This window comes from Phacochoerus africanus, chromosome 5, assembly GCF_016906955.1.
Source record: "Phacochoerus africanus isolate WHEZ1 chromosome 5, ROS_Pafr_v1, whole genome shotgun sequence".
Taxonomy (NCBI): domain Eukaryota; kingdom Metazoa; phylum Chordata; class Mammalia; order Artiodactyla; family Suidae; genus Phacochoerus; species Phacochoerus africanus.
The window spans coordinates 68,382,853-68,409,762 of record NC_062548.1 but is presented as its reverse complement, the minus strand read 5'-3'; the positions used below and the strand labels follow the sequence as shown (position 1 = coordinate 68,409,762).

The window sequence follows — 26,910 nt, the reverse complement described above, 5'->3', positions numbered from 1 at the left end:
TATTGTCTAATCAGTGCAATTAAGAATACAGAGTTAATGAGGCCAGGGTCTTAAGCATCATTCCTCTGTGGAGCAGTTAACTTTGTTCTTCAACTGTCAGAAACCAGCTAGCCTAGTGAATACCACTGATTCCAAGAGACACGCAGAATGAGGGTGATTAAGGCCCATCTAGCACTTTCATCTCAACATTTAGACACACTGAATTAACTATAGTTCTTATTGATGCCATCATTTCACACCTGGGTTTTGTCCAGAGCACTGCCTGGGAGCCATGATGCATCTGACTTGAAAGGTTCTGTTGTGTTGAGGGTCATGGTAGTTTTGCAACAGAAGCGACCATGTCAGGTGTACAGATCTTTGTGACAGACAGCCTCTGAGCCTCCTAGTGACCCACCTGTGTCTCCATGTCTATCTTATAGGTGAGACCATGCGCATCGCCTCTTCAGAGTTTGCTGATGACCCGTGCTCCTCGGTGAAGCGGGGCACCATGGTGCGGGCGGCCAGGGCTCTGCTGTCGGCTGTGACACGCTTGCTCATCCTGGCAGACATGGCAGATGTCATGAGACTTTTATCTCACCTGAAAATTGTACGTATGTAAGACTTCTCCAAACTTACCTTGTGTGGGTGGCTATACTGACTATGGAGTGTACAGCACTGAATGGTACTAAAGATATTTCACCTGCTCCCCAGATCTCTGATGGCTCAAGCAGGTGGTGTGCCCCCAATTTTTCTAATACTAAAATTATATTCAATCATATAGATAAATCATATATTCACACACACATATAAAATATGTGTATATGTATTTTTCTTTTTAGGACCACCCCTGCAGTGTTTGGAAGTTTCCAGGCTAGGGATCTAATCGGAGCTACAGCTGCCAGCCTACGTCACAGCCACAGCAACGTAGGATCTGAGCCGCGTCTGTGACCTGCAGCTTGAGGCAATGCCAGATCTTTAACCCACTGAACAGGGCCAGGGATCGAACCCATGTCATCATGGATACTAGTCGGATTCTTAATGTGCTAAGCCACATCGGAAGCTCTGTCAATCATACAGTTTTTAAAGTTACAGCAGAGTCACTTGAATTGTCTTCCTTCTCTCCAAACACAGAGTTTGGATCCCCCCCCTTACTTCCTGGAGCCCAGTGCATCTTCCAGGCTGCAAGTGCCTCTGCTTTGGCCTCTCCTTGAGAGTCAGAGCAGTGCTGGTCCATGTGACAGTTAAGGCCAACCCACCTCTTCTTGGGAACCGGCCAAGTGACTGCCTTTGCCCACCTTAGTATGGCTCCTGCGTTGAAGTATATTTTGTTAATTGCTCCTTTGTTGCCCTTTGGTATAATCACATTCTTTGAACCTACCTTTGTCTGGCAGTAAAAGAAGCCTCAGCTATAGCACTGATGGCTAGAGTTGGTCTTGCTGTACCAGCCTGGTATCTGACATCCACTGGATTGGTTTTCTGGGCACTAGCCCCTATAACCCCATTATATGTGCCTTGGTTGTCAGGATTCCTTGGTTTCTTTTTTTGTTGTTGTTGTTGTTGTTGTTGTTGTTGTTGTTGCTATTTCTTGGGCCGCTCCCGCGGCATATGGAGGTTCCCAGGCTAGGGGTTGAATCGGAGCTGTAGCCACCGGCCTACGCCAGAGCCACAGCAACGCGGGATCCGAGCCGCGTCTGCAACCTACACCACAGCTCACAGCAACGCCGGATCGTTAACCCACTGAGCAAGGGCAGGGACCGAACCCACAACCTCATGGTTCCTAGTCGGATTTGTTAACCACTCCGCCACGACGGGAACTCCCCTTGGTTTCTTTTAACTCCTTTGTTTCTTAATGGAAGTAGAGCCACAGATTTTACTGGGTCAGATGCCAAGGCAACCCTCCCACCCCTTGACAGCTGGGCCTGTCTCTGTTCTCCAGTGCTGACTGGAATCTATATTCAACTTGGTCCACCCTTCTGACGATGTAACTCAATTGCTTAGGAACATAGCTTCTGCCTAGAGGGTATCTTTTTATAGTCTCAGTGGCCTTCAGTTCTAGACATTTGGCACCATCCCTGGACTGATCTCAGGTTCCTTAGGTGTTGGTATGTGAACCATAGACTTCCTTTTTGGGAAGCCAACCTGTTGCTGGCTTAGTTCCCCCAAGTCTGGCCACTCCTGGCTTATCACTTTTCCTCAAGGTCATATTTTCTTTTCTATGCAATGATCAATGAAGGGGCAGTGAGATAGGAAATGAATAATGGCAGCCTTCATCTTCCATCTCAGATTTGTTCAGTAGAGGGGATCAGTAAGAAGTTTCCCAAATCACAAGCATTTTCTGTCAGAAATTTGGGGGCAGGATCATACCTGAGCTGGCCCTAGTAAAGGAGGAAAGATTTCCAAGTTTGATATAAACTCTGCAATATTATGAAAGGCCTCAAATTCCAGCATCTTCAGCCTGAGTCCCATGGTCATAAACCATAAAGCCATGGATAAGCAATGGAATCTTGCTGTGTAGCACAGGGAACTATCTCGACACTGTTGTGATGGAACATGATGGAGGATAATGTGAGGAAAAGACTGGGTCACTTTGCTGTACAGCAGAAATTGACATAATATTGTAAATCAAGTATAATAGAAAAAATAAAAATCTTAAAAAAAAAAAAAAAAACCACTACAAAGCCAGGTTTAGTTCTTCCTAGTTTCTGGGCAGGTGCCTGAGATGCCGAGGGGAACAAAGCAGAACCTGCCTGGGAATTTTCTCTCAGATTTTTCTCAGAGAAGATACCCTCATAAGCCAGCAAAGCCTCTTGCCAATTGGATGAGGTGAGCAGTATGAGGTGCGACCCCTGATTTCAGAGGCTAGTGAGGGTCAGTGGAACATTCTGATTGGCTGCTGGAGTCAAACTGACTAGGTTTCATCTTGGTTTGGTGTCCACTTGCCAGCTGAGTTCGTAACCCACCACAGAAAGCCTCCTCATGCCTCAGACACCTCATCTGTTCCTAGGGAGCTAATGACAGTGCAGCCCTCAGAGTTGTGGAGAGGTTGAAACAAGGGATCCCTGTGGGGCATTTATTACAGAGTACGGTGCAAAGTAAGGGTTTGGTAAATGGCAGCTGTGTCACCATCATCAATCTGAGACCCACTGGAAGGTGCAGGGCTGGATGTGGTTCCTGCAGTGCCCCCCACCCCACCCCATGCCGAGTTCTGTGCATCTTTCAGGCTACAAATGACTTTCTTCTCAAGTGTGTTGGAGGAAAAGTTCTGTTACTTTTCTCTTCCAGCCTGCTTGGTCTGCAAAGGTAGCACTTAAGGAAAGATGTTGGATGGACACCCTTCCTTGCCCAGGAGCATTAGACTGAACCTGAGGAAATTAACATAGCTTCCATGTTACTATTCTCTGTGCTGTGGAAAGCGATGTTCAGCCCCTCCTGGGAAGTGATGAAGGCTAAACATTATTCTCCAGGAACGGCCCCACATGTGCAGGGTGCTCATGAAATCTTGATGTGTGGCCTCAGTTGTGGCCTGCAGTCCTGCCTCCACTCACCTGTTTTGACCAGTGCTGTTGACTGATGATGTCACTGCAGCCTGTTGTAATGTGGAGTCAATTGTATCTTCTTCCCAACACAGCAGATTAAGGGATGTTTAAAAAAAGAAAGGATTTAGCACAAAATATGGAAAGGTCAGCCCAGCAATATTAAGTAGGCCTGTCAGACTGTCAGTAGTAAAATTAAAAATGATTGTGGACTATATAACACATTTGTTCTACTTGGAGCACAGCCTCTGCCAGGAGGAGCAGTGGTAGAAGGTTTCCCTCTTGTGGAAGAAGTTTGGAACTGCAGTTTCTGGTACTGTCCCTCAATTACTCAGGTTGTGGGCTGTGTCACACTTTGGTCAGTCAGGGTTTCTGAAACGGGACTAGTGTCCACCCTGCCCCCTCTCCCCCAATGTGTCAACAATTGTTTGCAAATGAGCATGGTATATAATTCTACTTAGCATTTTTGTTCTTTTCCAGAGAAGTACATACCCCCATAAATAAACAAGTGTCCGCAAGCATCTATTTGATTTTAACTCAAGAAGGAAATACCTTTATGCATTTTGTTGGAGCATGTTAGAAAGTATCATCTATACTTTAATCAAGCCTTCTTTCAAATATAAAAATGAATTTCTTTACCTTGTGAATGACAGACCATAAATGAAAAAAGAGTGGCAGGCACTAATAATAATAGAGTAGTGACTTGAGGAGTTTCCATCATGTTGCAACGGAAACGAATCTTACTAGGAACCATGACGTTGCAGATTCGATCCCTGGCCTTGTTCAGTGGGTTAAGTATCCGGCGTTGCCATGAGCTGTGGTGTAGGTCGCAGACACGGCTGGGATCTGGTGTTGCTGGGGCTCTGGTGTAGGCAGGCAGCTACAGCTCTGATTAGACCCCTAGCCTGGGAACCTCCATATGCCAGAGTGTGGCCCTAAAAAGCCAAAAAACAAAACAAAACAAAAACAAACAAACACAAAAACAAAGTAGTGACTTCAATTTCTGTTGGGTCAGGACATCGAGTAATACAGTATAGTGAGTCCTGTAACTTCCTGCCACATTAACTACCATTTAGCTATTTTACCTTTAAGCATTGCAGATAATACTTTACTTTTTTATCTTTTAGGCCTTATTCCAAACTTTTATTGAAGTTCTTTCCAGATATTGATTTTTTTTTTCTCGTTTCAGAGTAACTTACAGGAACATAGAGGGAATTGCCTTCTTATCAGAAACTTATTGTCATGTTTTTCCATCAATAATTCACTAAATAGATGAAGAATAGGCAATTTAGTCTCCTAAAATACCTGCCTTCGTTTGATGCCCAGCATCCTCTAGGTAATTGTTGGCAGATTGAGTAATCATAAGCAAGTATCATGCACCCTCTAAAAATGAGTAAAGAACTTGGAATTCTGCAGAGATTGTGTGATTTGGCAGTGTATAGGTGTTTGCATTCTGCTACCTTAAAATTAAATTTGTATATTTAAGTTTTTATGAATGCTAAGGAGTTCGTCTGTTCATATAAAATAGATATTCTAGTTGTTCATGTTAAGTTACTTGCTTTATCATGCAATCATTTGTGGGCTTTAACGGTGAGCCCTTTTGACTATATTAAGGATTCCTATGATTTCAAAAGTTTTATGCAAGTTTTATTTATTACTATTTTTATATTTTTAATTTTACTAGGGTGTAGTTGACTTAAAATGTCTTAGCTTCAGGTTTCCAGCAAAGTGAATCTGTTATACATATACATAGATCCATTCTTTATTCCCAGATAGGTTATTACAGAACATCGAGTAGACCTGCCTGTGCTCTACAGTAGGTCCTCGTTAGTTATCTGTTTTATATGTACTAGTGTGGATGTGTTAATCCTGTCCTCCCAATTTATTCCTCCCCACCACGGTTTCCCCTTTGGAAACTTTGATTTTGATTTTGATTTTGAAATCTCTGAGTTTGTTTCTGTTTTATAAATAAGTCCTGCATCTTTTCTTTTCTTTTCTTTTTTTTTTTTTTGTCTTTTTAGGGCCACATCCGTGGCATATGGAGGGTTCCCAGGCTAGGGGGTCGAATCAGAGCTACAGCTGCTGGCCTGCACCACAGCCATAGCAACATGGGATCCAAGCTGCATCTGTGAGCTACACCACAGGTCACAGCAACGCTGGGTCCTTAACCCACTGAGCAAGGATAGAGACTGAACCTGCATCCTCCTGGATGCTAGTCAGACTCATTTCCCCTGAGCCACGACGGGAACTCCTCTTCTGCATCATTTTAAATTAGATTCCACATATAAGTTATACCATATGATATTTGTCTTTGTCTGACTTATTTCACTTAATATGATAATCTCTAGGGCCATCCATGCAAAAGGTATTGGCTACTGTAGTTTTTTTTAAAAAAAACTTTTATTATAGTTGATTTACAATGTTGTCTTAATTTTTGCTGTACAGCAAAGTGACTTAGGTATATATATATTCTTTTTCATGTTATTTTATATTATGTTTATCATAGGTATTGAGTATAGTCCCCTATGCTATGCTACTGTAGTTATTTTGAATTCAGGAGGATAATGATAGAATAGTGAGCAACATATAGCTCAAAGCCGAATTATCACCAAAGTGGGAATTTAATGTGCCTCAGCGGAGCTAACAGAGTCATTTGCACATCAGACATCATTAAAAACTGTGGAATTAGAATCACTTGTATTGTTGAAGTTGCTGGAGTGATTCCCTGAAGACACCTGGTGTATCCTGCAATCAGCTGACATTGTCAGGGTGTGAGATAGAGATGTGACATTCACATGTTCAAAGGAATCCTGCATTTCAATCAGTGATCAGGAAGGGTAGTATTTATTTTCCCAAGGCTGTGAATTAATGTAATCAGATTATATTGTCAGTTCTTAGTGTTGGTGATGGCATTATGCACATACTCACCCAGACATGCATGTGTCAAAGGAAACAGTTCCTTTTTTTCTGTACTCAGGCTAAGTCCTGAGGTAATGGCATTCTTGATTGTCTCAAAATTTCTCTCTAGAAAGTCAAGAGCAAACTGAGAAAACACAACGTTGTAGTCAACTTCTCAGGAAATTCAGATTATCTTTGCGGCTACCGGGGGCCCAGTCTAATGCTGGTGCTCTATTGTCTGGGGGTGAGTTTAATATGATCACTGCTGTTTGTGACACGAGCATCCAGTAGTCTAGTGAGCCCCAGTAACATTATTTCTCAATAGTCTGCCATTTAGTCCAGCATCTCTAATGTGGTTCTTATGTTTGCACAGCTGTCCCATTGGTACAAACTATCCTTGTCTCTGGTTATAAAGGTAGAAATTACTGCCCAGGTTCTTAGTATATCTTTGTCATCGGAGCCATCATGGGATTGACGTCATGCAGCTAGGTTGTTTGAAATTTATGTATTTAGTTATCCTTTCAAGAAATGCTTATTGGATGCCTATTATGTGCACAACATTGTGCGAGACAGATAACTTTGACAATCAGTAAGACTCAGCTGCCTTCAACACTTAATAGCTAGTGGGGGAGACATTAAGGAAGAGTGCAGAGCATGTTGGGACAATGTATATATTGCTGTGGTCTCACCTGTAGGGAAAACATAATAATTAGGATGTTTTCTATTTTAAATAATGAAAACTCAACTCAACTTGGCCTTTCAAAAAGGAAATATATTGACTTAACCAAACTCAAAGTCCAGAGGCAGTTAGCTTTAGGCAAGGCTTGATCAAGGTACAAACATGTGACAGGGACCGGGTTTATACCTACTTTTCCTCAATAAGGACACTCTTCTCTGTAGGGTCTTTTCTCAGCATCTCAAGATTGCTTCTAAACATTCTCAAGATTGCTTCTAAACATTCTCAAGATTGCTTCTAAACAGTCTCAAGATTATATGCTTCTAGACTAAAGACAGCAAAGAAGAGGAAATTCTCTTCCCCAGCAGCTCAAATAAAAGCCCTCAAGATTGTTAGTTCTATTGGCCTCTAAGTCAGATACATATCTCTAAGTTAATTATTTAGAGGGGCAATGGGATGTGCTGATTTCTTTGTCTGGTCAGCACTATTCCTGTCCCTCACCACCCCTCAAACCAAGGATGGGGTCAGTTCAACCAAACTGTATTGTTGGGCAATTCAGAATAATATGGAGAAGGTGATATGGTTGAGAAGGAAGTCTTAGGAGTGGGTCTTACTGAACTGAATGAGATTTGCCTTTTCCTGAGTTAATTGCTTGGACCTGATTGAATGGGCTGGAGTCACAAGCCCAAGCCTAAAGCTAGAAGTGAAGGTGGAGGGTAATTGGAAGAGGCTGGCCTCATCAACAGAGTAGGGGGGAGGTCTCACTGTGTCCAACGGGGACAGCAAAACTCCACAGTAGCTTGAGCAGGGAAAGTTTAATATAAAGAATAACTAACTCTTTACAGCACAGGGAACTATATCCAATCTCTTGGAATGGAACATGATGGATGATAATGTGAGAAAAAGAATGTGTGTGTGCATGTATGTGTGTGTGTGTGTGTGTGTGTATGACTGAGTCACTTTGCTATACAGCAGACATTGGCACAACATCATAAATTAACTATGCTTTAATAAAAAATATGCAAAAAAAAAAAAAGGGATAACTTTCCTGGAGTTCCCGTCGTGGCTCAGTGGTTAACGAATCCAAATAGGAACCATAAAGTTGCGGGTTTGATCCCTGGCCTTGCTCAGTGGGTTAAGGATCCAGTGTTGCTGTGAGCTGTGGTGTAGGTTGCAGATGCAACTCGGATCCCGTGTTGCTGTGGCTCTGGTGCAGGCTGGTGGCTACAGCTCCGATTCAACCCCTAGCCTGGGAACCTCCATATGCTGCAGGAGCATCCCTAGATATGGCAAAAAGACAAAAAAAAAAGAGAGAGAGAGAATAACTCTAACAGATTAAAGTAACAGAGGATTTGCCAGTAAGAGGTAAAGAGAATTCTAACGAATGGCAAGTACAGGAGCAGCTGCCCCTGACCCCTGCCTTGGACTGAGATCACACATCCTGCCAGAAGCCCACCCCAAACCAGGGCCAAGATCCAGATGTTCCAAGGTCACTGGATGCCAGATAGGTCATTGTGCCACACAAGCCAAGGGAAATTACTGGAAATCTGCCCCTTAGGGAGAGTGGCTCCCTGGAGGTTTTCCACTTCAGAATCACACTTGGGGGCCATGCTGAGGAAACCAAGGGCCACCTGGGGTTGGAGAAGCTACCTCTGCTGCAGAACCCATCCAGGAAGCGCTCCCCAGCCAGGAAACAAAACGCCTTCTCTACCAACAGAGCTTAACACAGGCCCACAAGGAATGCTATTTAAAGGGCCCACCATGTTTTTCCCAGAGTAGGCAGAAAGTCTGAGATTGGATTTGATAACTGACTAAGGAGAAGGTGGTTTAATTAATGCTCAAAAGTGGGCTGCTCCTACCGTAAGAAGGGAGGTAGATTCAAGTGGGGCCAAAGACTTCAGCTACGGAGAGTTTCACAAACTAAGGAAAAAACCAAAGTCATGGCCCTGGGGAGGGGTGGGGGTGGAGTGTTCATAGCCACAGGATAGATTCTGTTGGAGCAGAGAGGTGAGGTGGGAGAGGCAGGAACAGAGCTGGGCAGAGAAATACAGGTCGTAGATTGCCTCGGTTATGGTAATAATTAGTTTATTTATTTTTTCGGCTGTGCTTGCAGTCTACAGAAGTTCCTGGGCCAGGGATTGCTACAGCAGTGACAATTTTGGATCCTTCACCCACAGACCCACTAGGGAACTCTACTTACACATGATGGGGAGCCATTGATTCTAAGCATTAGAATCAGATTCATGATTTAGGTAATTTTGGTAGCAGTATGGAGAAGGAATTAGAAGAAGGGTGAGCCCCAGCAAGAAGGTCAATTAAGAGAAAGTTGAAATTATGCAGGCCAGTGGATGATAGAAAAGCTGAGAAGGCAATGACAGGGTGTACTGTGAGCAGTAGATTTTAGAGACATTAAAAGGTAGAATGACTAGATCCTGAAGACTGATCAGAATGGGCAGGGCTCTTAATGACTCTTTATCAGCAGATCAGGGAGTTTCCTGGTGGTCTAGTGGTTAGGATTTTGTGCTTTCACAGTGGCGGCCTGAGTTCAGCCCCTGGCCTGGGACCTTAGATTCCACATCAAGCCACTGCATGCCACAGCCAAAGCAAAAATAGAAACATAGTGACCTGTTTAGTATAAACTAGGCCTGGACTCCATCAGCTTTACAGACCCATCCTTGCTGGGAAACTGAGGCTGCCCAGCCCGGGAGTTAAAAGTATGAGCTCTGGAGCAAACTACCTGTGTTTAAACCCAGCCTTCTACTCTCACTTGCTGTCAGACCTCTTGGGCTGGCTGACCCCCCTGGCCTCAGCTTCTCCTCTGTAAAGTAGAAACAAGAAAATGATCAACTTCAAAGAGCTGTTGTTCGGGACCAAACTAGATACTGTAAAGTATTTAGAACAATTTCTGCTACACCATAAGGACTCAGTGACACTGGCCAGTGTCATTTTTCTTGCACAAGCTGAAAATAACTTTGGAAATACATCAAGCTATATTATTGTGCTTTATAAAACATGACACTAAGAGTAAATGATGCTAGCTAGCATTGAATCATTCTTGCTTTCTTTTTTTCTTCTTTCTTTCTTTTTTTTCTTTTGTCTTTTGTCTTTTTAGAGCCGCACTTGCAGCATATGGAAGTTCCCAGGCTAGGGGTTGAATCAGATTTGCAGCTGCGGGCCTATGCCACAGCCACAGCAACCCCAGATCTGAGCAGTGTCTGCGACCTACACCACAGCTTAAGGCAATGCTGGATCTATAACCCACTGAGCTAGGCCAGGGATCATGCCTGAATCCTCATAGATACTAGATGGGTTCATTACCACTACACAACCACAGGAACTCCTGTTCTGGCTTTCTGCTGAGATCATTTTCCTCACTTGTTAACCAGAAAACAGAAGTTTTAATCAAGGAGACCAGCTATCTTTAAGAGGCAGAAAAATAAAGTATGCTGATGCTGAGATATCTGTGGTCAAACCACAGGACTCTAGGGCCGCAGAAGTGAAGTTGTTAAATATAGACTCTTATATTAATTCATGCATTCACTTGGCTAGCTCCTATGTCCAAGATAACATTTTTTGATTTAGCTATAAAACCAGATTCTAAAAGGAGGGTTACGTATGACTTATTAAATAGTTCTATCAATGTCTCTTAAGATCCAGGCAGCTGGCTATCCAGGGTAGGACCCTTAAATGAGGTCAGTCTGTCCAAACAGAAATGATAACCACAACAATATTGACTGATCGTGCTGGCTTGGGGTAAGTGTAGGCAAGAGAATCAGATCATAACGTCCAGGACAGGGGAATGGACTCCTGTTCAATACTCAACACCATTCACGCATGCCTGCCTGGCTCCTAGTAAGATGCTTAGTAAGTATTTAGAGAATAAATGGATTCTCAGACTACTCTACTTGTTAATATAAAAATAAGTACAATTTCAGTCATGAAAACCAGAGACTGATTTTAAAGAATCCATCTCCCACTGTTGTGGTTCTGTTTGCTGCTAAGGTTCAAGTTCCATCCCTGGCTTTGGAACTTCCACATGCTGTGGGCACGGCCAAAAAAAAAAAAAAAAGAGTGTATCTCAAACAATTTGACACAGCTGGAGACTAAATAATATTAGTAAGTAGACTTTTTTTTAGAAATGGGGGTAGGGGCTGTTTGGAACAAGCTCTGTGAAGGGACCCAAGATTTTAAGTTTTAAGAGACAAGCTCGGAAAAGAATGATCTAAATCCACTAAATAGGGAGGACATTTTAATAGCTTGTTGAGAAGATTCACCTCTTTTCATCTGCCCCCACTGCCATTCACAGGCTTCAGGATTAGGGACAGGAGGACCTGCCTGAGCTGAGGGTTCGTCCCTTGGTACTGGGCAGTCCAGCCTGGCCGTGGGAAGAGAACGGCTGTCTGTAGCATCCAAGGTCAAGACAAGGAAGTATGTGGCAGCTGCTTCTAAGGGCTTGTGGGACGTGATTTCCCAGTCTAGCCTGCAGAGTTTTCCAAAAACTTCCCTACAACACCTCCCCCGCTAGCATCACCCTCCTTCTCAGAGCCATCGCACTGCCTGCATCCACAGTTTTCCACATGTCCCAGGTCCCTGTCACCTGCAGACATCCCAAGAGTGAAGAGGTAGCCTTTCCTCTTCACGTCACTCAGGAACATTTTTTACCCTTTGGTAGACGTTACATGGCAGATCAGTGTCTCTGTGTAAGGAGGTCCTAATTCTTTCCAGGTACTCTGCTAAGCCATCGGCTATTTTATGTTTCCTTCCTCCCTTCCTTCCTTCCTTCTTTCCATTTTTCCTCCCTTTCCTCCTTCCTTCCTTGCTTCTTTCCTCTTTCTTTTTGTCATGTAGTATGCCTGCTTTATTTGGGAAAAGAGTAGAGAAGTAATCTTTGGCTTCCATTTCCATTTTCTATAACACTGTGTAGCATCATTGGTCTCTTCAAGTTCGTTATTTTTATTTGTTTATTTATATTTATTTATTTATTTATTTTTGTTTTATCTTTTTTAGGGCTGCACCCGCAGCATATGGAGGTTCCCAGGCTAAGGGTTGGATGGGAGCTGTTGCTGCTGGCCTATGCCAGAGCCACAGCAAGGCCAGATCTGAGCCTTGTCTGCAACCAACACCACAGCTCACGGCAATGCCAGATCCTTAAGCCACTGAGCGAGGCCAGGGATCGAACCTGCAACCTTGTGGTTCCTAGTCGGATTCATTTCCCCTGTGCCAAGACGGGAACTCCAAGTTCTCCGTTATTTATTTTTTGAGTCAGTATTGGCGTTTTATGTATTTATGAATTTCATGTAGGTTTTCAGATTCATTAGTATAGAAGGTTTCATTCTTTCATTTTCAACTTTTTGTATCTTGTCTCAGAGATAACGTATCACAGGATCTTTTCTAAAAGCCCTGCTGAGAGTTTCTATCTTCCAATTAGAGCATTTTACCCATTTATATTTATTTTATATCTGGTCTTAGTTGGCCACCTTACTTATTATTTTCCATTTATATGCTTTCTTTTCTTCTTTTTATATCTTCTATTATTCTTACAGTAACCTTGAGTGGCATGTAGGCTCTTCTTTATTATCTTCGTTTTATTTATTATCTTCTTACACACCTTCCTTTTATTAATGAAGGCACTGGGGGACAGGAAGGTTAAGTGGCCTGTCCTGAGTCTGCTAACAAGCGACAGGGCTGGGATTCAAACCCCATAGCCCTCCTCACACATACTGACCTACATCTGTCACTGTGAGGCCCAAGTAGGTGAGAGAAGCATCCCAGGCTCTGCTTTCTAAGGATTACCTTCTCAGGGGGTTGCTTGGCTTGTAAGAGTCAATTTCTTTTCCCCAGACACCCGAAAAGAACAAAAGAACCGTGGGTCTGTTCAAAAATAAAAATGTGTTTTTTATATTAATTTTGATTTTCAAAAGTGCCTAGTTGCTGCCCTTCTTTTTTTTTCTTCCTTGTCCATGTTCCTTCAACATTCTATTCTCATTCTCATTCCCTCTCTCTCTCTCTCTTTCTCTCTCTCATAGCAGTGTATGTGCTCATAATCCCGTTAAGCTGGCATTAACATCCTAAATCCTCGACTTTAGTTCTCTTCTCTCCATATCTGCTGGATGGATTCAGAACCATGTTTCTGGAGTTCCCATAATGGCTCAATGGGTTAAGGACCTGACATTGTCTCCATGAGGATGCAGGTTCGATCCTTGGCCTTGATCAATGGGTTAAAGATCTGGCATTGCCATGAGCTGTGGTGTAGGTCACAAATGCAGCTCAGATCCCATGTTGCTGTGGCTGTGGCATAGGACAGCAGCTGCAGCTCCGATTCAACCCCTAGCATGGGAGCTTCCATCTGCTGCAAGTGAAACCGTTTAAACAAACAAACAAAAAAAAAACCATGTTTCTATGTGAGAACTAGGTTACTACTCAGATCCTTGTAGATTAAAGGATCAGTCAGAGTGTGACTAAGTCTACCTTTACATAGACAGACGCTATCACTGGTGTTACTTTTCAAAAGAACCTCGTTGAATTAGAAACATAAAATCAGACCAGCGTCTGGATTCTTCAGAGAAAACTAATGAGAAAATAAGTGTAACAAAACAAAATAAATACTCCAAATTGGTCTGATTAACAACCGACAAGGGGCCTGTTTTATATGTACATAAATTGTAAAACAAATCCAAGATTTAGCTCCCTCTGAGATAACTATTTCTCTCTTCCCTGAGACCAGTCCCGAGAAAAGATTTACAGTTCAAATAAGCAGCAGGAACAAATTAACTTCCAAGAGCTGTCCTCTCAGTGAAGCTGTTGATAACCACAGTCAAATGATTATAAGTCTATTAGAAAGAGAGACATCACTGATTTGTTGTTTTAAAGATCTGAGGTCTGAAATTCTCATTAATCTGTGAAAATGTTTTCAATGGGCCATTTCATACCATAAAATGTCCTTTGACTTGAGTGCCTAAATCAATCCCCAAACACAACAGTTCTTTTTTTAACTCTACTTCTTTCTTTTCCTTGAGTATAATTAGAGGCAGGACGGACATTAGAAAAGATGAAAGTTGAGGAGTTGAAGCATTTTGTGTTTTTACAATTAGGAAGGAAAAAAGAGGCAGCATTTCCATAGAAGAGGAGAACGGCAACTTACTTTTATCTGGAGACTAGATTGAACCCCCACCCCCCAACACCATCACTCTGAATAACTTCCCTTGCTCATTACAACTTCCTTCCTTAATGAAATGAGTGAGCCTATTTATTTATTGTTTGCTTTTGAGGGCTGTACCCACAGCATATGGTGGTTCCCAGGACAAGGGTCAAATCGGAGCATAGCTGTGGGCCTACACCACAGCCACAGCAACGCAGGATCCGAGCCTCGTCTGTGACCTACACCCACAGTCCACGGCAACGCCAGATCCTTAACCCACTGAGCAGGGCTAGGGAACGAACCTGTGTCCTCATGGATGCTAGTCAGATACGTTAACTGCTTAGCCAGGACAGGAACTCCAAATGAGCCTATTTATAAAAATTGAATGATATTATCTCATCTATGGAGGAAGAGAGTTGATGATACCCATTATTACTGGTTTATATATACTATTCTCTTCCTCCACTCAGTGAAACTTGATGAGAAAGTTAGATTAGCTACCTTTGGGGTTGTGTCAAGTTTAAACAAAGGTGTATCTCTTTAGCTCAGGACTGTGTTAATCTATGATTTTTTTATAGCCATTTTAATGGTCATTTGGATTTCCACATTGTCAAACAGTGAACTGTCTATACATTGTCCTTTGATTCGGTTTAAACCACAAGAGTCAGTTGGAATTCTGCAGTAGACTCATACGATCTCTTGTATTTTTCATTACTATTTCAGAGCTCCTGTCTCCTCTCTTTTTTTTTTTTCTTTTCTACTGCCTTCATCAGAAGCTTGTCCTAGTGGAGATCTCTCTACCAGCCTCCCTTCAGAACTAACCACTTTTGATGTTGCAAATATAGTTCTGGCTTGTGCCTTATCCATTCAGGATTATGTTCTTGGCTATTTCTGCTGTTTGTTTTTCTGTCCACTGTAATTGATGCTGCCTTCCATGGCAACAGAACCTCAAATCCACTTACTCCTCGAGACTCAATATTTTCTGTTTCCGTTGGATGGCAAGATGTAAACCCAGCTTGAAATTATAATCCTTTTAGTCCCAGATTTAGAGGTGTTGCCAAGAAGATTGGTTGCAGATTTAAGCTACCTCAAACTTTTAGCAGTCCCAGGAATTTCTCTAGTTTTTGCTTGCAAAACACTTCCTCCTCTGAAGATTTCTAGAATTTGTTTTCAATTCCATATTTCCTCTTAAGTATATTTCCCTTTATTTTTCTACTTGAAATTATAAGCCCACATTTCTTACCAAAATCCTAATTCAAAATGCAACCAGTGTAGTATTTTTTATACTGTAGGAGCTCAGCAATTATTGCCTTTTATATAAAGAATATTCTGTTAATCTTGAACAAATACGTATTCTGATTATAAATGCCTGTTGGGGTCACTGTTGATTTTTTTCTACAAATTAGCATTTCCAACATGTTTACTAACACTGAAATACAATACTATTATACATTTTTTTTTTTATCATTTCAGGTGGAGGAGGCCCTGGAAGCTGTCAAAAATGCCACAAATGAGCAAGACCTTGCAAATCGCTTTAAAGAATTTGGAAAAGAGATGGTGAAACTTAACTACGTCGCTGCAAGAAGACAACAGGTAGGAAAGATTTTGGAAAGCTGGGGGAGAAAACGAGGGAGTGTAAGGTTCCTTTTAGATTTGTGGTCTGAACAGTGGATCAGCGGCATCTGCCGCTGTCACAGCATCAAATGCCCTAGGAAACTGTGATCACAAAGGTGTCTTCCTACCTGGCCCCACTGTCCAATGCTGGTACTGCCTGGGTCCTTTGGCCCCTGAATATTTGGAGTAGGTCTCAGGTCACCTGCCTCACTGGTGGGCATCATTCTCCAGCCCCTGGCACATTCTAACCTTTTGTCCAGTCAAAGAGAAGCTCCTGAGTGGAATAAAGAGTATCAAACTGTGGTTTGGTGCTGTGGCCACTTTCTGGGCATAGCTCTTTGCCCTTATGTTTTATCCCTCAGCCCTGTGGACAGCAGTGTGCATAGAACACTCCTAAATGTGCAGAATGTGTAGTGGAACTTTTAGGAATGAGATGAAGAAAACAGGAGGAGGGAAAAACAACAAAAAAAAAAAACAAAAAAAACAGAGGAAAGGCCAAGAGCGAGAAAGAGTCCAGAGAGAATGATGGGCAGTAAGTCATTTTGATGAAGTTGATCGGCCTGGGGTTTTGCCTGCTTCCTTTGTCTAAAGATGGCATCTCCTCAGTCCTCAGTTTTATCCAACTCAACTTGTTCATTAGGTACTATTAGAATTTTATTCCCAAAGTGTGTTCTTTTTCTTTCTCCCCAGGGAAGGAAACTCTTTAAAAGTGAAGGAGTTTGTTAAAAACCTTTTCACCTATCCTCTTGATTCTTCAACCTGTGGGGCAATCCCTGATGACTTTTTGAGGTTCTCAATGACCAGTAGGAGAGTTCTGTTCATTTATGCCATGCTTACAAACTTGACCGAGATCCAGTCCCTTCCTCTCATGCGCTGCCAATGTCCCTTGTAATGGGAGCACAGACATGATTTTAGTCCACGTGATTTTTATTTTTTTTTTTTTTAGGGCTGCACCCGAGGCATATGGAGGTTCCCAGGCTAGGGGTCTAATCGGAGCTGTGGCTGCCAGCCTACGCCAGAGCCACAGCAACGCAGGATCCGAGCCGCGTCTGCAACCTACACTACAGCTCACGGCAACGCCGGATCGTTAACCCACTGAGCAAGGCCAGGGATCGAACCACAATCTCATGGTTCTTAGTGGGATTTGTTAACCACTGAGCCACGACGGGAACTCCTACAGGGTTTTTTTAATGTGATTAAAAAATGTTTCTAAGAACATCATTATGGAATACCCCCCCCCATTTCTCACTTTAATATTTAGATTTTTTTTTTTTAGTAAATGCTTCATAAATCATTTACATTGTTTATTATCGTTTTCATGTGATTAAAAATCTTTCTAAATATGTCTTTATGGAAAGAATTTCGCACTCCCTATTTCTCACTTTCATATTTAGTGGGGTCTTTTTGTTTTGTTTTATTTGTTTGTTTCAGTGTAGATAGCCCAGAATGGAATATATAGACTTTCTGGACTAGGTTCTCTGGTGTTCTGGAGGAAAATTCCACCTGCACTGCCAAGCTTATTGCCTAATGTAGAGACTACCCTGATACATTAGTTCCTTATTTATCTGTGTTGATCTTTAGGGCTAAAAATAGGCCATCCCAATTTAGAAACTATGTTGGCTGGCATAGATCTGTTAGTGTTTAAGCAGAGGTGGAGAGAAAGCCCAGTTAGCTGTTACTACTAATTGTCACTTTGTCTTGAGAGTCCTACATATCAAATATAATGTGCCTGTCTCAGAATTATTTTGACCCACGAAAGAGCGATGCAATTCACTCTTTCTAGGTCATCCATCTATCAAGTACCAAGTGAGCAAATAGGAATAGAACCCAGTGGTTCAAATACTCTTTTAATGATACATTTTTAAGCCAAAGAATTTTTTTTCCAGAGACATTCAGCTGGCAATCCTGCATGGCTCTCAGAGAGCAGCACTGCCTTTAACATTTCCCAAAATAATGTGAACATGTTCTTAACAATACTCTTTAAAACTAAAAATAAAGATGCATCCCAGTGGTACTCTTTTGACATCCAAAACTAGGTAAGCAAGTCATCTTCAATCTATTTTGTTTTCATTCCCTAAATTCAATGATTGATCTGCCATCAAAAGTAGTTTTTTGAAAAATGAACCCTATTCTGCAAATGGTAATGAAGTGGCAGTGATGCTCTAAGCAAAATCAGAGGAGTTTTTATTTCCCATGTTTGTACTTGTGACTGAATATGGAAGCAGGTGCAGAATCAGAAGACTGAAGTTTGGGTTTTCCATTTGCCAATAAGTAATGCTGATCCATGTAAGCCACTTACCTGTTGGTAGCTCCGTTTTTACATTCTTACAGCAATATTTATGCAATGCATTTTTTAAAGAGCCACACCTGCGGCATATGAAGTTCCCAGGCTAGGGGTCAAATCAGAACTGCAGCTAAGGCAATGCCAGATCCTCGAACCACTGAGTGAGGCAAGGGATCAAACCTGCATCTTCACAGAGACAGTGTCAGATCCTTAACCTGCTGAGCCACAACAGGAACTCCTGGAATGCATTTTATAGGCCAGATGCTGTGCTATTGACTTAAAGAGGCACTGAACTAGATAGCAATGGCTTTTTGCTCTCACTAGACATAAGGTTTAGGAGAAAGACATATACATAAATAAGTAAATACAATAAAGCATGATGAGTGTTCATGATGGGAGGGAAGAGGGTCTTTCGGGGGCAGATAGCAGGGGACACAGCTTAGAGAATTGGAAGGTGAGTGGGTTCCCAGAGGACAGGCCTCATCAGGGTAAAGGATAGGGCAGAAGAGGATGCTCAGAGATTGCACAGAGAAAGAACAGCACATGCAGAGTCTTGGCAGCTGTAGCGAACACAGGGAGGGGAGATGTTTTCTGAAATCCCCGTGTTCCTGGAGGCCAGTGACTCTGAGCTCTGTTCCGACACTTCCAGGGCAAGATTCAGGGGAGTGACCGCTTCGTGCTTTTCACATACAGGAGCTGAAGGACCCTCACTGCCGGGACGAGATGGCAGCTGCACGAGGGGCTCTGAAGAAGAATGCCACCATGCTGTACACGGCCTCCCAAGCCTTCCTCCGCCACCCAGACGTCGCCGCCACCAGAGCCAACCGGGATTACGTGTTCAAACAAGTCCAAGAGGCCATCGCTGGCATCTCCAATGCTGCTCAAGCTACCTCGCCCACCGATGAAGCCAAAGGCCACACGGGCATCGGGGAGCTGGCCGCGGCTCTGAATGAGTTTGATGTAAGTGTCCAAGGCATGCACATGGAGGGGCGGGTGCTTTCCCTGAAAAAAATGTACTGAAGATGCTGGGCCACCAAGATAGTATACATTGGTTTATTCCTCCTGGAGGCTATTTTTTTTGTTTTTGTTTTTGTCTTTGTCTTTTTTTTTTTTTTTTTTTTTTTTTTGGCTATGCCTATGGCATGTAGAAGCTCCTGGGCCAGGGATCAAACCTGTGCCACAGCAGTGACAACACAGGATCCTTAACCCCCTGGGCCACCGGGGAACTCCATCTCTTAAAGGCGTAATTTTTAAATTAAAAAAAATCATTTTTAATTAAAATATAATTGATTTGAGTTCCCATCATGGCTCAGCAGAAACAAATCTGACTATCATCCATGAGGACACAGGTTCCACCCCTGGCCTCGCTCAGTGGGTTAAGCATCCGGTGTGGCCATGAACTGTGGTATAGGTCACAGACACAGCTTGGATCTGGCATTGCTGTGGCTGTGGTGTAGGCCAGCCCCCACAGCTCTGATTGGACTGCTAGCCTGGGAACTTACATATGCTGAGGGTGCGGCCCTAAAGAGACAAAATTTAAAAAAAATAATAATAAAAGAACAAAAATTTAAAAAATAAAATTAAAAAAAAATAAAAAGAGTTCCTGTCATGGCTCAGTGGTTAACAAACCTGACTGGTATCCATGAGGATGTGAGTTCAATACTTGGCCTTGCTTAGTGGTTTAAAGATCCGGTGTTGCTGTTAGCTGTGGTGTAGGTTGCAGATGTGGTTTGGATTTGGCATTGCTATGGCTCTGGCGTAGGCCAGCAGCTATAGTTCTGATTCAGCCCCTAGCCTGGGAACCTCCATGTGCCATGGGTATGACCCTAAAAAAGACAGAAAAACCCAAAAAAAGTATAGTTGATTTATAATGTGCTAATTTTTGCTGTGCAGTAGTGACTCAGTCATATATATGTTCTTCTCATGCTACCTTCCATCATGTCCTATCCAAGAGACTGGTTATAGCTGCCTGTGCAATATGGTAGGACCTTATTGTTTATCCATTCTAAATGTAATAGTTTCCATCTACCAGCCCCAAATACCCCATTCATCCCACTCCCTCTTCCTCCCCCTTGGCAACCATAAGTCTCTTCTCCAGGTCTGTGAGTCTCTTTCTGTTTTGTAGGTTCATTTGTGCCGTATTTTAGATCCCACATATAAGTGATATCATATGGTATTTGTTTTTCTCTTTTTAACTTATTTCACTTAGTATGAGAGTCTCTGGTTGCACCCATGTTGCTGCAAATGGCATTATTTCGTTCTTTTTATGGTGGCGTAGACTTAGAGGCTTTCGATAGTAAGGTAAACCACATGACGTGTTACTGTTCTTAAGAAACTGATGTCTTGGCAGAACCTAGTTTACAAGTCTTAAAAGGAACAAACAATGTTTAAGAGGCCCTGAACACATGCAAGTGGAAATGAAACACTTTGTTTCCCACACCGTATGCTATTTTAGGGACAATCTATTGTTTGCATGATTATCTTAATTATCAAAGAGGCAAAAGTCATTGGCAGTGTAGGTGTAGATTGTCTCTGTCTTGTGTCGGGGTGAAGATCTGCTCTCCATCTCTTCATTTTAAATCAGTGGCAAGCAAACTCCTCTGCCCCGTCATTCTGTGTGGGGTCCCAGTCTTCCTTACATCAGCCCCTCTGGGTGGCACCTCCACTAGTCCCAAGAATGACTCACCTTGTGCACCTGCTTTTCTAGATGTGTGTCCCAGTGTGGGAAGCAGTAGGAGGAGGGCTCATTGTGCTTGGGCTTATTCAAAGCAATGGAATGAATGGGAAAGATGCATGTCATTAATAGCCCAGGATGACAGCCCTCATTTCCCCTGGGCCAGGATACAGCCCACCTGTGAGAAGGTGGAATTCAGTTGAGTTCATCCTATATTCAGGGAGAGCCTATGTATGTTGTGAGCTGTAGAAAAATTATAAAAAAATTAGCATCTGCTTTTAAGAGTTACATTTTCCTAAAGGGGAGCTGAAGGAAGTAGAATGTAATAAATCACCTTTTAAGTGATAATATACAATGTACAAATTCATAGGAGAAAAATCGGTTACTTAACAACTGTGGAGAAAGATGATGAGCTTGTTTTTGGATATGTTGACAGGAGTTTTTGGCAGGAGATGACTGGCTGCCTTCTAGAAAAGAGGACCAGGAGTAAATTATTGTTAAAGGCATGGAGATGAATGCTATAAAGGAGGGATAATTATAACACTTTATGCAGTTTCCACAGGTGTCTCACCTCTTTCCCTTATTTTTTCGATTAGTCTATGTATATATTTGTGCTTGTATGTGTCTATTCCATTTCCAGAATTTTTATAAGGATTAAATATGATAAATTTTAAGTATTTATCATAGAAATTGGACCTTCACATGTGGCATATTTACAAAGTTTTAGGAGGTAACAAAAAATTCATTTGAACTAATAAAATACTTTAGTAAGGTTATTGATTTTAAAATAAACATATAGAAGTCGCTAGATTTCCATAATGAAAAAGAAAAATGAATTATGGAAAAGAGATCCTGTTCACAAAATAGACAATAAAAAAAAAATTTGTCAGCTGGGAGTTCTCTTGTGGCTCGGCGGAAATTAATCTGACTAGCATCCAATGAAGGCTCAGGTTCCATCCCTGGCCTCGCTCAGTGGGTTGAGGATCCAGCATTGCCGTGAACTGTGGTATAGGTCACAGATGCAGCTCGGATCTGGCATTGCTGTGGCTGTGATTTAGGCCAGCAGCTACAGCTCCGATTCGACCCCTAGCCTGGGAACCTCCATATGCCATAGGTGTGGCCTTAAAAAGACAAAAATAAATAAGTAAATAATAATTTGTTGGCTTTATGTCACAATCTAATTTAATATTATTTACTTATACATGTTAGAAATAATCCTGATACAGATGTGGAGGATTTAAGAAAGAAAATAGTATTACTTTACTGAGGAATAAGTTTTACTTTTTGGTAAATGATGTCATAATCTCAGGACAACTATTGACCCTATCAATTTTTATAATATTTGGACAATCACTATAAAAATTCTAGGATGGTTTTTGGAACTTGACAGAGTGATGATAAAGTTTTGTTTTGTTTTTTTTCCTGGAATAAGAATAAATGAGCCTATAACTTAAGGAAACAAAAATGAGCAGTGCATGCACTCAGGTAATAATATTTTTTAGTGTGTGCATTAGAATAAAACTGTCCCATCGGTTTAACGGAATAGAAAATCACACTCTCATATACAAAATTATTTTATGAGGAGTTCCCATCGTGGCACAGTGGTTAACGAATCCGACTAGGAACCATGAGGTTGTGGGTTCGGTCCCTGCCCTTGCTCAGTGGGTTAACGATCCGGCGTTGCCGTGAGCTGTGATGTAGGTTGCAGACGCGGCTCGGATCCCGCGTTGCTGTGGCTCTGGCATAGGCCGGTGGCTACAGCTCCAATTAGACCCCTAGCCTGGGAACCTCCATATGCCTCGGGAGCGGCCCAAAGAAATAGCAAAAAAAAAGAAAAAAAAATCTACAAAATTATTTTATGAAATGGTACTTTTAAAAATTAAGAGTAGATAGGTATGTAATCAGGTTTTGACAGAATTGCACTTTTATAATTACAGTTTATAATCAAAAAGTAAAAGTAACCAGTACTACCTAAATGAGGACCTACTAATAGAGTAGAACTGAAGCATACACAGAAGGCTCTCTTGAAGGACAGTCCAGGCTCTTCCACTGCTGCCACCTTCTGCCCAAGAGTGTGATGACGGCTGCTTCCCATTCTCTCTCTCTCTCTCTCTTTTTTTTTTATATTGAATCTTAAAATATATATATAGAGAGAGAGGTATAGTTGATTTACAGTGCTGTGTTAATTTCTGCTATACAGCAAAATGGTTCAGTTATATATACACTCTTTTCTGTATCCTTTTTCATTACGGTTTATCACAGGACATTGATTATATTCTCTGTGCTATACAGCAAGCCTTGGTTGTTTACCCCCTCGTGTGTAATAGCTGACATCTGCTAACCCCAACCTCCCACTCCACCCATTTTCCACGCCTCCTCCCCTTCAGCAACCCCAAGTCTGTTCTCTGTGTCTTTGTGTCGCTCTGTTCTACAGATGGGTTCATTCGTGTCATATTTTAGATTCACATGGCATTTGTCTTTCTCTTCCTGACTTACTTCACTTAGTATAAGAATCCCTAGTTGCATCCACCTCTTCTCTTTATATCTTAACCATTTTCATTAAAAAGAGCTTTTACCTGCGGTGGATTGAACAGTTGAGGTGTCACTGGAATATTACGTCTTAGGATTCAGAAAACAAAGGCCATATGGGGAAATGTATTAGTAAAGTAGTCAGCTTACTTTCTACTGCACTGTTAGAGTGATGTGGTCTCATGCTGGACAAAGAAGGTTTTGGGAGGTTAACACATGGATATAAAAAGCAGAGACTTCTTTTATTAAAAATGGCATATAAGTCACTGATTATATTTTATTAATTTATATATTAACATTATTATTCATGAATTGTATGTTAATATATAACAACACGTTAATAAATCTCTTGTATATTATGTATATAACTTATTTTCATTACTTATATTAAGTATATGTTAACTAAGTCTTTATACATTATATAAGCTAAGTATGTTAACCAAGTAACATTTCATTATTAAATATAGATTAGTTCTCAAGCTATGTAAATTGCATAGAGCATTATCTAATGTTTCAAACTTTGTTTCTCAGATGTAGACAAAAATCAACATATGGAGCCTGTCTCAATTGGCAGTTCATAGATACTGATTCCATTTGGTGTGGTTCCCTAAAAACAGTCATTTAGCAAATGCAATTAATTTCAGCACTTTTTCAAAAGTAGTAATAGCAGTAAAATATTATTGAATACTTAAACATTTAAGATAGTTAACCAGTTGCAGATTCTCCATCATTTCTGACACTAGCAAATATCAGCAGTCCTTAATGCTATTTTAAATTCCCTCACTAAAAATAATGTTCCATTGCTCTTTAACATAGTTATGTATTTCTGTTCTGTTTTTGCATAATGAATACTTTGATATTTTTTATTTTCCAGGCATATCGACTTGAAATTGATTTAGAAGTCATAGGCATCTGTCTTGAATCCTAAAGGCTGTTCTCAGATATTAAAGAAATTGAAATTACTCTGGGGGAGAAGGAAACTCACTCAAACTTCCTGTGATTTACTTTTCTGGTAATAGCCCTTCCTGATGCTTGGTTAAATGGCTTGCCATTCTAATAGGGATTTGAAAAAGTCAAGCATCTTTGAGATTCTGAAGTGAAAGGAATCATAGAAATACAAAATATATTTTCATGGTCGGCATAGCTAGGATCCTCTAATGTTGAACTTGAAGTCCATTTCGTACTATTAGTCATCATTCTGTCAAACCCAGTTGTATGGGATGTAAGTGGCTTAGAGTTTCTTACTTGATTAAGAACAAGGCAAAAATTAGTGTTTTCACATGCATTTGTCTAAAATTACAGGATTGATTTCTGCCTTGGTAATCGGGGCTTAATGCTTGGTGACCTATTTTGTGTCATTATTATTCTGCCTATAAAAATAGTTGATTTAGTGACTTACAAAGTGAAAGGCTGAAGAAAAAAAACCCAGTATTTTAATAGTTCAAAATCATCAAGAGAGAGTTTCTTTCCTTTTTTTTTTTTCCTTTTTAGGGCTGCAAATGTGGCATATGGAAGTTCCCAGGCTAGGGGTCGAATCAAAGCTGCAGCTGCTGGCCTACATCACAGCCACAGCCACAGCAATGTGGGACCCAAGCTGCATCTGCAACCTACACCACAGCTCACAGCAATGCCATATTCCAACCCACTGAACGAGGCCAGGGATCAAACTTTCGTCCTCATGGATACTAGTCAGATTTGTTTCTGCTCTGCCGCAACAGGAACTCCCATCAAGAGAGTTTCTAATGAAACAACAGTAAAAAGTAAAATGATTCCTAATCAGTGGAAAAATCAGCCTCTTTAAAATGTGGCAGTTTGAGGTAATTTTATCTAGTGAAACTATCTACTAAGGAATACCAAAAAGAATTTTTAAAAGTATAATGACTCCTCAGAAGTGAATCATAATGTCAATTTTGACTGCTGGAAAACTTTCAAGAGTGAGAGAGAGGAAAATTAAATGTTATTCCTACAGAATTTATTTTATTAAAGAGAAGAGGCTATATTATATCTTGTTTTTTTGGAGCTTCTTTGTAGGTGGAGAGACTTTGCAAAAATGGAAATTAACAACATTCATGACCTAGTCTTCATAATCAATAGCTATTTCGCTTTTAAAGTAACCATTTTCTTTTAAATCAGACAGTTCCTCTAATCTTAATCTCAGATGCCTCTAACCTTAAACATTCTCCTTGCGGTTTGGCATCTTTCTTTTCCCATTTCCCCTGGGAAGTGGCTTGATTAGTAATTCTCTTTTTCTTGTACACTTAGTTTCTTCTTCTCCATTTGTTCGGTCCTCTCAGCCTGTAGAAAAATGTATTTGTATTCTACAACTTAAACACAAAATGAAATAAAATATTAGACTACTGTAATTACCATAGTCTCATATTCTCATATTTCACTCTCTTCTTCCTTACAGAGTTCATTAACAAGTAGATTCTAATCTGCTTGGCCGCCAACTAGCTCTTACCACTTTCAGCCTTGTCCCCTACGCTCTACTCTTGTCCCTCTTCTGTGACACGATGTCTGAGCTCTCCAGGGACCTTTTAGTCATGAATTCTTTGTGCTCTTATTTTCTTATTCTCAACTGCTTCAACTTCGGAAAGAGGGGGTTATTGAGTAGTGTTAACCATACCTTCTCTTTTGTTATATTGTTGTATTATTTCTCACTTGCAAGATTTGCACATCTTTGAGGTAGGGTGATCTGGTCTCAACCACACTGAGCTGAAATGGCACCATGGCATTCCACTCTATCTAAGGTTTTTTAGGTTTAGGTTGCCATTTTTCAGGGGTTTTTTTTGTTTGTTTGTTTTTTCTTTTTACAGCCATACCTGTGGCATATGGGCTAGGAGCTGAATCAGAGCCACCACAGCCATGGCAACACTGGATCTGAGCCACATTTGTGACCTACAGTGCAGCTTGTGGCAATGCCAGATCCTTAACCCACTGGGCAAGGCCAGAGATCGAACCTGCATCCTCAGGGACACTATATCAGGTCCTTAACCTGCTGAGCCACAGTGGGAACTCCAACTTGCCATTTTTATTTCTGCCTAATTTCTCATACCTCCTCTCTACCTTCGTAGGTTTTTCATCTTTTTTTTTTCCCTCTTCTCTTTGTTTTCTTTTCTTGACCTAGTTTCACTTCTCTCACTGATCTGGTGTTTAGTGGGAATGTTGGAATGTGCATAAAAGGAATGATGGGGCGTCTGTCTCCCAGGCCCATGAGGATGGCCAGGACCTGTGACCCAACAAAGTGAAGGGACCAAGGCTAACTGCAGTGGTGAGAGAATTGTCCCACCCTGGGGAGCATCTCCAGGCTCCACTGGTCTCTCCAGCCATCTGCTCCTCTTAGGTACATGTATAATCTAGAATATCTAATCCAAAGGAAGGGATGAAGCCCAGAAATCTAGGAGGCAGCAGTCATTTCAGAGCAGGACCCTGGCTCATTTCTGGGACACAGAGAAGAGGTTTCTGAATACCTGAGAGAAATAACAACCCTGGACTGGAGTTTGGGATCTGGAAGGTTGGAATATGGCTCCAGTGGAGCTGGAGGGCTGTGTGGATCACACAGGTTAGAGGCCCAAATACCTGACC

At 41.5% G+C, this 26,910-nt stretch overlaps 1 protein-coding gene across 1 annotated transcript in view; it reads left to right on the top strand.

Annotated features, from left to right (window-relative positions):
• Positions 1-26,910, top strand: part of LOC125128451 (catenin alpha-2-like) — a 439,297-nt gene that overhangs the window by 387,046 nt on the left and 25,341 nt on the right. The window contains exons 4-6 of the mRNA XM_047782796.1: positions 420-586; positions 15,698-15,817; positions 18,816-19,082. Of these exons, the coding sequence (XP_047638752.1) occupies positions 420-586; positions 15,698-15,817; positions 18,816-19,082 (554 nt within the window). The remainder of the gene's footprint in view (positions 1-419; positions 587-15,697; positions 15,818-18,815; positions 19,083-26,910) is intronic.